This window comes from Anarhichas minor, unplaced genomic scaffold (assembly GCF_050575085.1).
Source record: "Anarhichas minor isolate MPS153535 unplaced genomic scaffold, ASM5057508v1 ptg000074l, whole genome shotgun sequence".
Taxonomy (NCBI): Eukaryota; Metazoa; Chordata; class Actinopteri; order Perciformes; family Anarhichadidae; genus Anarhichas; species Anarhichas minor.
Genome location: NW_027466520.1, coordinates 2,796,332 through 2,808,918, shown reverse-complemented (window position 1 = coordinate 2,808,918; position 12,587 = coordinate 2,796,332). Strand labels below are relative to the sequence as shown.

The 12,587-nt window shown below is 39.9% G+C and overlaps 3 protein-coding genes across 3 annotated transcripts; 1 reads left to right on the top strand and 2 right to left on the bottom strand.

The window, feature by feature from the left end:
* The first annotated feature begins 772 nt into the window (after window positions 1-772).
* ccl20b (chemokine (C-C motif) ligand 20b) lies at window positions 773-2,567 on the top strand. The gene is made up of 4 exons (XM_076080865.1): window positions 773-854; window positions 1,042-1,144; window positions 2,315-2,389; window positions 2,510-2,567. Exons 1-4 carry the CDS (start codon window positions 773-775, stop codon window positions 2,565-2,567), a joined length of 318 nt encoding a protein of 105 aa, XP_075936980.1.
* Window positions 2,568-2,728: 161 nt separating this feature from the next.
* On the bottom strand, window positions 2,729-5,041 carry LOC142937564 (toll-like receptor 13). Its single transcript, XM_076080552.1, is given in 4 exon segments — window positions 2,729-3,965; window positions 4,061-4,178; window positions 4,638-4,800; window positions 4,802-5,041. Coding segments are annotated over 4 exon segments (612 nt in total). The 5' UTR covers window positions 4,892-5,041; the 3' UTR covers window positions 2,729-3,724.
* A 3,638-nt stretch (window positions 5,042-8,679) lies between these two features.
* Window positions 8,680-12,491, bottom strand: tlr22 (toll-like receptor 22). Its single transcript, XM_076080551.1, has 3 exons — window positions 9,959-12,491; window positions 9,382-9,499; window positions 8,680-9,286 (listed from the first exon to the last, which is right to left on the bottom strand). The coding sequence occupies exons 1-3, from the start codon at window positions 12,489-12,491 to the stop codon at window positions 9,046-9,048; spliced, it is 2,892 nt and encodes a 963-aa protein (XP_075936666.1). The 3' UTR covers window positions 8,680-9,045.
* Window positions 12,492-12,587: the final 96 nt, after the last annotated feature.

Below are 12,587 nucleotides of genomic sequence, written 5' to 3'. Positions count from 1 at the left end.
GCTTAACTCCATGGATGCTTTTGAACTGTGGAAATTATCATTAAACCAAAGTGAGGTTTTGCAATATTTTGTCATATTTGACAATTAACGTGATATTCAAATCCTTGCCAGGTTATCAGTACTTAAAAAATGTCCTTACTACCATTTCCAGCAAACATTAGCATTCGGTCAATGTGTATTGTCTTTTAATCTATTTTTAATGTAACAAAGTTGTTGTTTTTTTAAATACCTTTTTTTAAGAATTAGTCATTTCACTTGTACTTTAGTTATTTTGTGTGTGCGTGTGTGTTTGGGCTGTTGAGTTTATATTATCTTTACATCTCTGTGTTGGCTGCCTTAATGATGCTCTATTCTGCATCTTATTTTATTCCTCTTGTTTAATAATGCTTATTTACTGTCTGTTGTTTTTGTTCAATCGTATGAGTTTTGTCCTCTTTTCTGGTTATTTCTAGTGGTGCTACACTGATAAAGGTGGTTGGATATTTATAATCACTTCCACAGGCTACAAATGACAATTTTCTAACACACTTCCTGGTCCCACGCGGAGGTGAGAACCAGGAGGTTTTCTGGCTCACTTCCACATTCTGGAACAATCATACATGTGTTACACAATCCTGCCAAACACGGGAAAATCCCAGAGACGCCCTACTTAAGCAAGGCCGTCTCTGTCACACTCTCACTAAATCCCCTCAAGCGCTTTACACCACTTACTTTAAACCTCGACATCAACAAACTGAGACCGGTACAGCCAGTACTCCTACCATAAGAAACAATGGCAAGCAGCAAGGTTTGTCTCCTGGCAGTTCTGTGCTCCCTCGTCATCCTCACTACCTTTATCGGCAGCACACACTCAGGTAAGTCTTCACTGCAAATCTTAAAGCTCTGACAAACAGCGGAAAAGTAGATTTAAGATTGTGTGGTTCAGAGTTAAAAAAGAAGCAAAATTAACATATTTGTCAAAAGCTATATTTGTTAATGCTGTGTTCCCAGAATCAAAATGACGTGGTTGTCTGTATTTATTTTTTTTTACAATTTTTGCAGTGAGCTGCTGCATGATGTACACCTCACGCCAGCTGCCATGCCGGCGTCTGTTGGGCTACACCATTCAGACCATCGTCAACTCCTGCGACATCAACGCCGTTATGTGAGTAAACGATTTGATCTCATGCAATTCTGCAAATTCAGTAGTAACAGCAACACATGGAGCCGGCTGTAACGGGTAGATCCAGGTGGAAATATTAAGAAACAAACAATAAATGTTTACTTTACAGATAATGTAGGCCAGTTTAACAATGGTCATAAATTATTCTGCCGACTATTTTCTTAATTAAAACATAAAGAAACTCCGATCGCATGATTCTAGAGCACAAGGTGACTTGATCAAATGTCTTCTTCTGTCTGTTTTTAGTTCAAAACCCCAAAATATTCAATTTGTTTAAGTGTAAATTTGACATATAAAAAGAATATAATAGAATATAAGTTATTATAGTGATATAGAGAAATGTACTGCATGATTGTGTTATTGTGCAATCGCAGTTGCAGACTTACTTACAACTTAACTTACACACTAAATGTAGCGAAAATAGAAATATGGCAGTGCACTCAAGTTAACAAAGCATGAGCGGGTTAGCTTGTGTGTCTAAATTGCACAACACTCCCTCGCTTGTGTTCCCCCGGCAGTTAAAGTGTGACCAAAAATCAATAATTTGCTGCAGGCAAGGATGGATTGCTGAATGGGCCTAACTAGCACAGGACCAGCACACAGACAGTGTCAGGGGCCCCCCCCCAGGCCTTCACCTAAGAAATGTTACTCGAAGAGATATGTACCAACCACAATGACACTTAAAATGACTAGAAAGAGACACAAAACAACCACAATGAGACTCAAGATGACCACAAGCAGACATATGGCAACAACACAGACACTCAAAATGACTATAAAAAGATGCAAAATGGCAAAAAAAAGGGGACAAAACAATCACAGACAAAAATAACTACAAAAAGACCCCAAAAAATTACAAAGTGACACAAAACAACTACAAAGACACATTAAAAGGACCCCAAAGAGACACTATTCCACAACAAAAAGAGGCTAAACAACTATAAAGTTTGTGTGTCTTGCTCTTGTATAGGAGAGGTGGCTGCAGGACTCTGTGGACTGTCACTGTAGTAAATATGTCTGAGAGACACTGTGGGGTTAATACACAAGCTAGAATGAGATCACAGGGAGGTTGAACTGTTCCTCTCGTGTAATGAAGCACATTAATGTGACTCATGTTTCATCATTTCTTAACCGTGTCCTGTTTTCCCACAGATTCCACCTTCCAGGCAGGTTCGTGTGTGCTAACCCTTCATCCAAGTGGACTCAGAGAGGGATGAAATGTCTCGAGTGAGTACACTCATGTCCCTTTAGGGTGCTTAATGCCGTCTTTCTGTGCAATGTTTTTCATTTGATGCTCTAACCATGCACTAAACTAAATAAATGTTGTGTTTCCATTCTCCTGTGTAGTGAGAGGAGGAGGAAGAACAGTCAGATCACCGCGAAGAACAACACCACGTCACTATAAGCTCTACAGAGCAGTTCATATCTGCAGCACATGACTCTGTTTCTTATGCACCCAAGAACCCTGATAGTCACTGTAATTCGATTTTTGTAAATCATTATCTTATATCTCATATTTGTTCTGTTTTATAAACAGCGAAGTGTAGTACATAATATACACAGTAAACGGTACGTTGTAGCAACAGAGCACCAACAAAACAATTATGAAAACATTGTTTTTGAGAAGTATATACTGTATATGTATGCATATTATATATTTAAGTTATGTATTGCGTGTTGCTGAACTCTGACATTTTGGGTCAGAGAAATGAAGTATGGAAGTGGGAATACATGTGCATGTCTATATGTCCACACATTTTATACTTTCAATACAACCTTTTCATTTATTATATTTGAAAAATTACTTGAAATGAATTATTGAGAGTTTAATTTTATCTACTGTATATAGAACAAGTATTTTTTTTAAAGAAATACAATCATCATATCTGCTGTACATTGCAAATTTGATCTTACTTTACAGTGATTACTCAATAAAAAGTCAGAATTTCCATCAGCACTCAAAATCAGCACTTTAAAATATGCAGTCGACTCAATATAATAGTAACAATATTACGAAGACAAGAGGATACAATTGAAAAATTATGCATTTGATATTAGACATTTGTCACAAAGATTTTACCCAGAAGAAGACAATGTTATCCCGCTGATTTGTATCAAACACAACTAGCAAGTAGTGGGACCCAAACACAGATATTTTATTTGTCTAAAGTATTTTAGATGGGACCAATCTGTTGTTGTTCAGTTCTTCTTTTTTTTTGTTAGACCACAGTATCTTATTCTGTTCTATATCATATTTATAATGTCATCTGTCATTATCAGATCACTGCCCTATTAGAGGAGCTCATGATGGAAAAAGTAATTTCACTCGTACTTAGTCATAACTTGGTCTTCCAGTTTGGTTGTATGGGAACTGACTCCTCATTTTCCATTTCAGTTAGACCAGTAAGATCAGCTGATCAAGATGGTATTAAAAAGTAATGCCGGGAACCTCCTTCAGATACACTTTATGGCAATTTTGTGGTAAAACAACCCAACAAATTCCACGAAGACTCCAACAAAGTCCACTGTCTGTAAACCTCGATGGATTGTATTTCCATTCCATCACGGTCCGTCCACCACATTGAGGAGGAACCGGTCCTCACCAAGATCTTCTCCAGTCTTCAGAGCCTGGCGGAGTTTCTCCCAGAACAGCTCGGGGTGCTCTTCCGCTCGAGGCCAGCTGAGGTAGGTCCGCCTCTTCAGCAGCTTCCTCATGCGGTAGTAAGGAGACAGCTGAGCGATGGGGATGTCCTCCAGAAACACCATGATCAGCACGTCCTTCCGCTCGTCGAACAGACGGAAGCTACAACGGAAGGAATCGACGGATCAGTCACACAAACTGGCTTCATACAGAGTTAGTGGGGTGTTGAACTGCCGTGTGTCGGCTGACATGTTTACCTGGCCACCTGGATCTCTCTGGAGCACCACTCGCTCTCGAGGTATCTGCGACTGATCACACAGATGGTCTTCCTGCTTCCGTAGATAGCATCTGTGATGTTGTCAATGATGGGTTTACCTGAGGAAGCGAGAAGGAAAAAGCAGAAGAAAAGGGTCAGAAAAAAAAAAAGTCTGAATTTGCCTCATTAGTTCCTCTGATGGTGCAGTACAAAGAGTACTATGGTGACACCCTCTGGAGTATAGATGAAAGTACAAAGCAACACATAAAAGTAACATGCACCATAGGTTATTAATTGCCAGAATACAGTTTTGTCAAGTGTACACACTCAAATCAGACCGTTTGCATGAAAATTGTGTTTGATTGTTTGTGTTTCATTCCCCAATCACCCTTTCAGTACATAAACCAACCCCTTTACCCCAGCCAGTTGCCAGATTATCAATGTTGCTTGCTCTCCAAAAACTGAACCCAAACCCGAACCCTGCCATTGTTTCTGAACCAACCAACCGGCAGACATTGCTATACCAAAAGCCAATCCACAAGCACAGCTAAAACATGTTGTTCAATGCCAGGTCTCACCTGGCTCGAAGTCTCGATGGTGCAGACACAATCTCCAGTCCTGTTCCCCTTCCAGTTTTGGCAACAGCTCCCTGATGACCCACGGCTCATCATGGGTGTTGTAGGAGACGAAGGCGTCGTACTGATTGGGAGCTTGCTTGTTTTTAAGCTTTGTGTCAAAGAGCAAAGCCAGAAAGAGGTAGTAGGCGTAGGCCAGCTGCCACCACAGGAAATGGTAGGTGAAGGACACCAACATAAACAGGAGGATCATGCATGTGGTGCAGATAAAGTAGATGAACTCTATGTCCACTGTGCAGGACTGGACGTCTAGGTCCAACAGTTTCATACCTTTAAGGTTTGGAGGATAGTTGCACACAAAGTTGTAGGCGTCATAAACTTGTGTTTGCTTGTTGATAACTGTCCAACTTTTGAACCAGGCGTTATCGCAGTCACAGGTGAAACTATTGCCTTGAAGATCGAGGTAAACGAGAGCCGGTAAGGACTTTATAACTTTCTCACTGACTACTGAATATTGATTCCTTCTTGCTTGCAGGAATTCCAGTTTAGTAAGGTTGGCTTCTATAAGGAAATCTAGAGATTGAAGGCTTGTTCTAGATATGGAGAGGCTTAGAAGGCCTTGGATTGGGTAAAACAACTCCGGGGAGAGATCCGTGAGGTCATTTGCGCTCATGTCAAGTGTTTGCAGTTGAGGCGTGTAAGTAAATGTGTCTTTGTGCAAGGATAGAAGTTGAGTGTTCCTGGCATTGAAATCCAAAAGATTAGTCAAACCTTGAAGGAAGTTGGAAGGCAGCAAGGACTTCCCCCTACGGTTATTTCCAAGAAACACCAACTTCTGCAGACGGGACAGCTTAGAAAATGGTGGATCAGGCAAAGCTGCACTCTCAAAGTATTTAATTTTATTGTCCCTCAAATCCAATGCTTTTAAATTGATCAGATCATGGAAAAAACCTTTGCGTAGCCCCTTTTCATCTATTTTATTCGCGTTCAGCTGAATATCGGTAAGATTCCTTAATCCGAGAAAAGACCCATTTTCAAGTATATTGATGTGATTATCATTTAATGACAAGTTCTGGAGTGACTGCAAGCCTGCAAATTCTCCGTGTCTAATGGTGGGGAGTTTATTCAGATTCAAACGCAGTTGTTTTAGATTTGGCAGGTATATTTTAAAAGCATCTCCTAATTTGGAGATGCTGTTGTTCTGCAGCTTTAAAACCTCCAATCGTATCAAATCCTTGAAGACGCACTCCTTGAGAGCTGAGATTGAATTTTGATGAAGGCTGAGCTGTCTGAGCTTTGTCAGGTTGGTGAAATCGTTGCATTCGAGTGTTTTGATGTTATTCTTGCTAAGATCCAGCTTTTGGAGAGTTGGTAGATTCCTTATGGCAGCTGGAACACATGGAAGTTTGTTTTGAGTCAGACTCAAGATCTTTAACCCTCGCAGAGATCTGAAGGCCTCTTCACTGATATTCTGTATGTTATTTCTGGCTAAATCTATCTCTGTTATGTTAATACACAACTGGAAGAATTGCGCATTAATATAGAGTAGGTTGTTACGTCTGAGTTGGATTGTGGACACTGTTGGGATGGTACAGGAAATGTTGACTAGTGCTGTAAGGCGTGTATGTTTCATTTCATTCATCCTCAGAGAAGTCAGTGAGGGGTTGAAGTTATCTCGTAACGTTTTCATGGCATCATTATCGATTTTAAGCCCACTAATATCAAGAGTAGACACTCGACTAAGAAAAGTCTTGTTACGAATGTCCCATTTCATCTGTGTCTTTTTAGAAGAATGGAGGCCGATGTTTAACCAGGTGAGATTTGGAAAAACATCCGCGGTGATCCTGAAGACGGCAATAGGATTTTGAGACAAATCAAGGGAAGTGAGTTTTAGCGAGCTGTTTGTCAGTTCCCACGAATAAAAAGTGGTTAAATCGTTCTTTTCCACTGACAGCTCCCGTAGATTTGGCAGCTGCTGTAATATAGTGTGAACTTTTGTCAAGTGGTACAGTTTGTTCTTGGAGATGTCCAAAAACGTCAAGCTTGTCAAGGACTTAAAAGAGGTGGATGACACCGACTTGATGCGATTATGTATGAGTCTGAGCTCTGTGAGGTTGCTCAAACCCTGAAAAAGATCATCTCCAAGTACAACAAGCCTGTTATTGTTTAGATTGAATTTCTTGAGGGAAATCAGATCGACAAAGGCGCCTCGGTGTATCTGCGAAATGTAGTTGCGTTTCAGGTCTAACTGCGTCAAAATGGAAAGATTTTTAAAATTTGATGGTTTTAGGATCGAAATTTTGTTCTCAGCCAAGTAAAAACCTTGCACCGTTGAGGGAATATCTGAAGGAACCGCGTGGAGGTTACTCTTGGTACATATGGCGTTGTTGTTACTGATATGGCAAGACTTCAGATAAAATCCTGTGACTGGAAAAACACAACTGCTGATATTCAGCAAGAGAAAAATAAAACTCAGTTTTAAACATTCGGATCCTCCTTTTTGCATTGTTTTGTCCTCTTTCCCTCCAGGAGCCATTTTTATATCTTTTTTAAATCAAGGAATTGCAATCTCTCAATGTAAAGTCCATCTGGAGATCCTGAAAATCCAATAAAACAAACCATCAAGGACAGTAACAAACAAAAGATACTCAAAATTAGAACACTATGGTAAAAGTATGTCATCTGAACATTATTAAACCTTATTATAAATGACTCAATAATGGTTTTTAATACTCACTGTGTCACACAAAGAAGAGCTGATTAATCACGGATGTCATATCCACAGGATCTTGTAATTTAATTATCCTCCTTTGTTTGAATAAAATGCTCCTCTCAGATGAAAAGAATGGAAATGATATCTCTCACCATGTAATAGACAGTGAACATGAGAAACATGTTCGTCTCGATCGTAAACATCATCCTGTCGTCTCTGACCTCCTTTGTGCGGATCATGTGATGAAGTGAGAGTTGAAGGCAGGTCCTTCAGGAAAATGGGCAGGGCCTTCAGAAAAAAGGCTTTTTTGAGCAAAATTTGTCTTTATCTAGTTTTTCATGTAGAATATATTATGTACGAAAACACATACATTATTACATTTCTGAGAAGAATTTTAAAGATCTTCTATACGTCTTAGATGTTAATGTTTATTCCTTTTATTCAAACTGGTACACTGTCCTCGCTCTTTTATTTATTTTTTATGTAAAATTTAGGCAGTTGTTGTTTTACTCACTTCCTCAAAAATGGTCAACTAATGACCAATGAAGTTTGAGAGTGTCCAACGAAGAACCAGCACTTCCTCTTCTCTGCTGCCTGGTAAATACACTATTTTCATCAGTCAGAGAAAATGATGTCTGTTGAGGCAGCTCATTTTACAGCTCAAATTCTTTAAAACAGCATGAGATAGAGACTTGGTGCATCAGTAGAGGGGGACTATGTGTGAGTTGGAGTAATTACATTGATGGTAGTTACATAGGTTTCTGTGTAATGCTGAAGCAGACTGGTTTCAGGCATAAAAAATATATATTTTATTTGTCATTAATAACAATTGCAAAATAAATTATAAGTAATGTGTTTCCATTTTCCTGTGTAGTGAGAGCAGGAGGAAGAACAGTCAGATCACCGCGAAGAACAACACCACGTCACTATAAGCTCTACAGAGCAGTTCATATCTGCAGCACATGACTCTATTTCTTATGCATCCAAGAACCCTGATAGTCACTGTAATTCGATTTTTGTAAATTATTATCTTATATCTTATTATAGTTGTTCTGTTTTAGAAACGGGGAAGTGTAGTACATAGTATACACAGTAAACGGTACATTGTAGCAACAGAGCATAAACAAAACAATTATGAAAACATTGTTTTTGAGAAGTATATACTGTATATGTATGCTTGTTATATATTTATGTCATATATTGCGTGTTGCTGAACTCTGATATTTTGAGTCAGAGAAATGAAGTATGAAAATGAGAAGTTTTGCTTGTAATTTATATTGTCAAAGAATTTATTAAAATAGATGTTTGATAATACATGTGTATGTCTATATGTCCACACATTTTATACTTTCAAAACAACCCTTTCATTTATTATATTTGAAAAATGACTTGAAATTAATTATTGAGAGTTTAATTATAGAACAAGTAATTTAAAAAAGTCATACAATCATATCTGCTGTACATTGAAAATTTGATCTTTCTTTACAGGGATTAGTCAATAAAAGGTCAGACTCCTCATTTTCCATTTCAGTTAGACCATTAAGATCAACTGATCAAGATGATATTTGAAAGTAATGAGGGGAACCTCCTTCAGATACACTTTATGGCAATTTTGTGGTAAAACAACCCAACAAATTCCACGAAGACTCCAACGAAGTCCACTGTCTGTAAACCTCGAAGGATTGTATTTCCTCTCCATCACGGTCCGGCCACCACATTGAGGAGGAACCGGTCCTCACCAAGGTCTTCTCCGGTCTTCAGAGCCTGGCGGAGTTTCTCCCAGAACAGCTCGGGGTGCGCTTCGGCTCGAGGCCAGCTGAGGTAGGTCCGCCTCTTCAGCAGCTTCCTCATGCGGTAGTAAGGAGACAGCTGAGCGATGGGGATGTCCTCCAGAAACACCATGATCAGCACGTCCTTCTGCTCGTCGAACAGACGGAAGCTACAACGGAAGGAATCGACGGATCAGTCACACAAACTGGCTTCATACAGAATTAGTGGGGTGTTGAACTGCCGTGTGTCGGCTGACATGTTTACCTGGCCACCTGGATCTCTCTGGAGCACCACTCGCTCTCGAGGTATCTGCGACTGATCACACAGATGGTCTTCCTGCTTCCGTAGATAGCATCTGTGATGTTGTCTATGATGGGTTTACCTGAGGAAGCGAGAAGGAAAAAGCAGAAGAAAAGGGTCAGGAAAAAAAAAAGTCTGAATTTGCCTCATTAGTTCCTCTGATGGTGCAGTACAAAGAGTACTATGGTGACACCCTCTGGAGTATAGATGAAAGTACAAAGCAACACATAAAAGTAACATGCACCATAGGTTATTAATTGCCAGGATACAGTTTTGCCAAGTGTACACACTCAAATCAGACCGTTTGCTTGAAAATTGTGTTTGATTGTTTGTGTTTCATTCCCCAATCACCCTTTCAGTACATAAACCAACCCCTTTACCCCAGCCAGTTGCCAGATTATCAATGTTGCTTGCTCTCCAAAAACTGAACCCAAACCCGAACCCTGCCATTGTTTCTGAACCAACCAACCGGCAGACATTGCTATACCAAAAGCCAATCCACAAGCACGGCTAAAACATGTTGTTCAATGCCAGGTCTCACCTGGCTCGAAGTCTCGATGGTGCAGACACAATCTCCAGTCCTGTTCCCCTTCCAGTTTTGGCAACAGCTCCCTGATGACCCACGGCTCATCATGGGTGTTGTAGGAGACGAAGGCGTCGTACTGATTGGGAGCTTGCTTGTTTTTAAGCTTGGTGTCAAAGAGCAAAGCCAGAAAGAGGTAGTAGGCGTAGGCCAGCTGCCACCACAGGAAATGGTAGGTGAAGGACACCAACATAAACAGGAGGATCATGCATGTGGTGCAGATAAAGTAGATGAAGTCTATGTCCACTGTGCAGGACCGGACGTTTAGGTCCAACAGTTTCATACCTTTAAGGTTTGAAGGATAGTTGCACACAAAGTTGTAGGCGTCATAAACTTGTGTTTGCTTGTTGATAACTGCCCAACTTTTGAACCAGGCGTTATCGCAGTCACAGGTGAAACTATTGCCTTGAAGATCGAGGTAAACGAGAGCCGGTAAGGACTTTATAACTTTCTCACCGACTACTGAATATTGATTCTTTCTTGCCTGCAGGAATTCCAGTTTAGTAAGGTTGGCTTCTATAAGGAAATCTAGAGATTGAAGGCTTGTTGTAGATATGTAGAGGCTTAGAAGGCCTTGGATTGGGTAAAACAACTCCGGGGAGAGATCCATGAGGTCATTTGCGCTAATGTCAAGTGTTTGCAGTTGAGGCGTGTAAGTAAATGTGTCTTTGTGCAAGGATAGAAGTTGAACGTTCCTGGCATTGAAAACCAAAAGATTAGTCAAACCTTGAAGGAAGTTGGAAGGCAGCAAGGACTTCAACCTACGGTTATTTCCAAGAAACACCAACTTCTGCAGATGGGACAGCTTAGAAAATGGTGGATCAGGCAAAGCTACACTCTCAAAGTATTTAATTGTATTGTCCCTCAAATCCAATGTTTTCAAATTGATCAGATCATGGAAAAAACCTTTGCGTAGCCCCTTTTCATCTATTTTATTCGCGTTCAGCTGAATATCGGTAAGATTCCTTAATCCGAGAAAAGACCCATTTTCAAGTACATTGATGTGATTATCATTTAATGACAAGTTCTGGAGTGACTGCAAGCCTGCAAATTCTCCGTGTCTAATGGCGGTGAGTTCATTCAGATTCAAACGCAGTTGTTTTAGATTTGGCAGGTATATTTTAAAAGCACCTTCTAATTTGGAGATGCTGTTGTTCTGCAGCTCTAAAACCTCCAATCGTATCAAATCCTTGAAGACGCACTCCTTGAGAGCTGAGATTGAATTTTGATGAAGGCTGAGCTGTCTGAGCTTTGTTAGGTTGGTGAAATCGTTGCATTCGAGTGTTTTGATCTTATTCTTGCTGAGATCCAGCTTTTGGAGAGTTGGTAGATTCCTTATGGCAGCTGGAACACATGGAAGTTTGTTTTGAGTCAGACTCAAGATCTGTAACCCTCGCAGAGATCTGAAGGCATCTTCACTGATATTTTTCATGTTATTTCTGGCTAAATATATCTCTGTTATGTTAATACACAACTGGAAGAATTGCGCATTAATATAGTGTAGGTTGTTATGTTTGAGTTGGAGTGTGGACACTGTTGGGATGGTGCAGGAAACGTTGACTAGTGCTGTAAGAAGTGTATTATTCATTTTATTCATCCTCAGAGAAGTCAGTGAGGGGTTGAAGTTCTCTCGTAACATTTTCCTGGTATCATTATTGATTTTAAGCCCACTGACATCAAGAGTAGACACTCGACTAAGAAAAGTCTTGTTACGAATGTCCCATTTCATCTGTGTCTTTTTAGAAGAAGGGAGGCCGATGTTTAACCAGGTGAGATTTGGAAAAACATCCGCGGTGATCCTGAAGACGGCAATAGGATTTTGAGACAAATCAAGGGAAGTGAGTTTTAGCGAGCTGTTTGTCAGTTCCCACGAATAAAAAGTGGTTAAATTGTTACTTTCCAATGACAGCTCCCTTAGATTTGGCAGCTGCTGTAATATAGTGTGAACTTTTGTCAAGTGGTACAGTTTGTTTCTGGAGATGTCCAAAAACGTCAAGCTTGTCAAGGACTTAAAAGAGGTGGATGACACCGACTTGATGCCATTACTTTTGAGTCTGAGCTCTGTGAGGTTGCTCAAACCCTGAAAAAGATCATCTCCAAGTACAACAAGCATGTTATCATTTAGATTGAATTTCTTGAGAGAAATCAGATCGGCGAAGGCACCTCGGTGTATCTGCTTAATGAAGTTGCTTTTCAGGTCTAACTGCGTCAAAACGGGAAAATTCTTAAAATTTGATGCTTGAATTATTGAAATTTTGTTCTCGGACAAGTCAAAACTTTCCACCGTTGAGGGAATATCTTGAGGAACCGCGTCGAGGTTACTCTTGGTACATATGGCGTTGTTGTAACTGATATGGCAAGACTTCATATAAAATCCTGTGACTGGAACAACAAAACTGCTGATATTCAGTAAGAGAAAAACAAAACTCAGTTTAAAACATTCGGATCCTCCTTTTTGCATTGTTTTGTCCTCTTTCCCTCCAGGAGCCATTTTTCTATCTTTTTTAAATCAAGGAATTGCAATCTCTCAATGTAAAGTCCATCTGGAGATCCTGAAAATCCAATAAAACAAACCATTAAGGACAGT

Bases quoted from the DNA above. Each gene is read 5' to 3' on its own strand.
- tlr22 (XM_076080551.1), bottom strand. From the start codon at position 12,491: ATGGCTCCTGGAGGGAAAGAGGACAAAACAATGCAAAAAGGAGGATCC. The intron at 9,500-9,958 runs GTGAGACCTGGC...TCGCTTCCTCAG, and splicing joins CCATCGAGACTTCGAGCCAG to GTAAACCCATCATAGACAAC. The intron at 9,287-9,381 runs GTAAACATGTCA...CTTCCGTTGTAG, and splicing joins AGAGAGATCCAGGTGGCCAG to CTTCCGTCTGTTCGACGAGC.
- ccl20b (XM_076080865.1), top strand. From the start codon at position 773: ATGGCAAGCAGCAAGGTTTGTCTCCTGGCAGTTCTGTGCTCCCTCGTC. The intron at 1,145-2,314 runs GTGAGTAAACGA...GTTTTCCCACAG, and splicing joins TGCGACATCAACGCCGTTAT to ATTCCACCTTCCAGGCAGGT. The intron at 2,390-2,509 runs GTGAGTACACTC...TCTCCTGTGTAG, and splicing joins AGAGGGATGAAATGTCTCGA to TGAGAGGAGGAGGAAGAACA.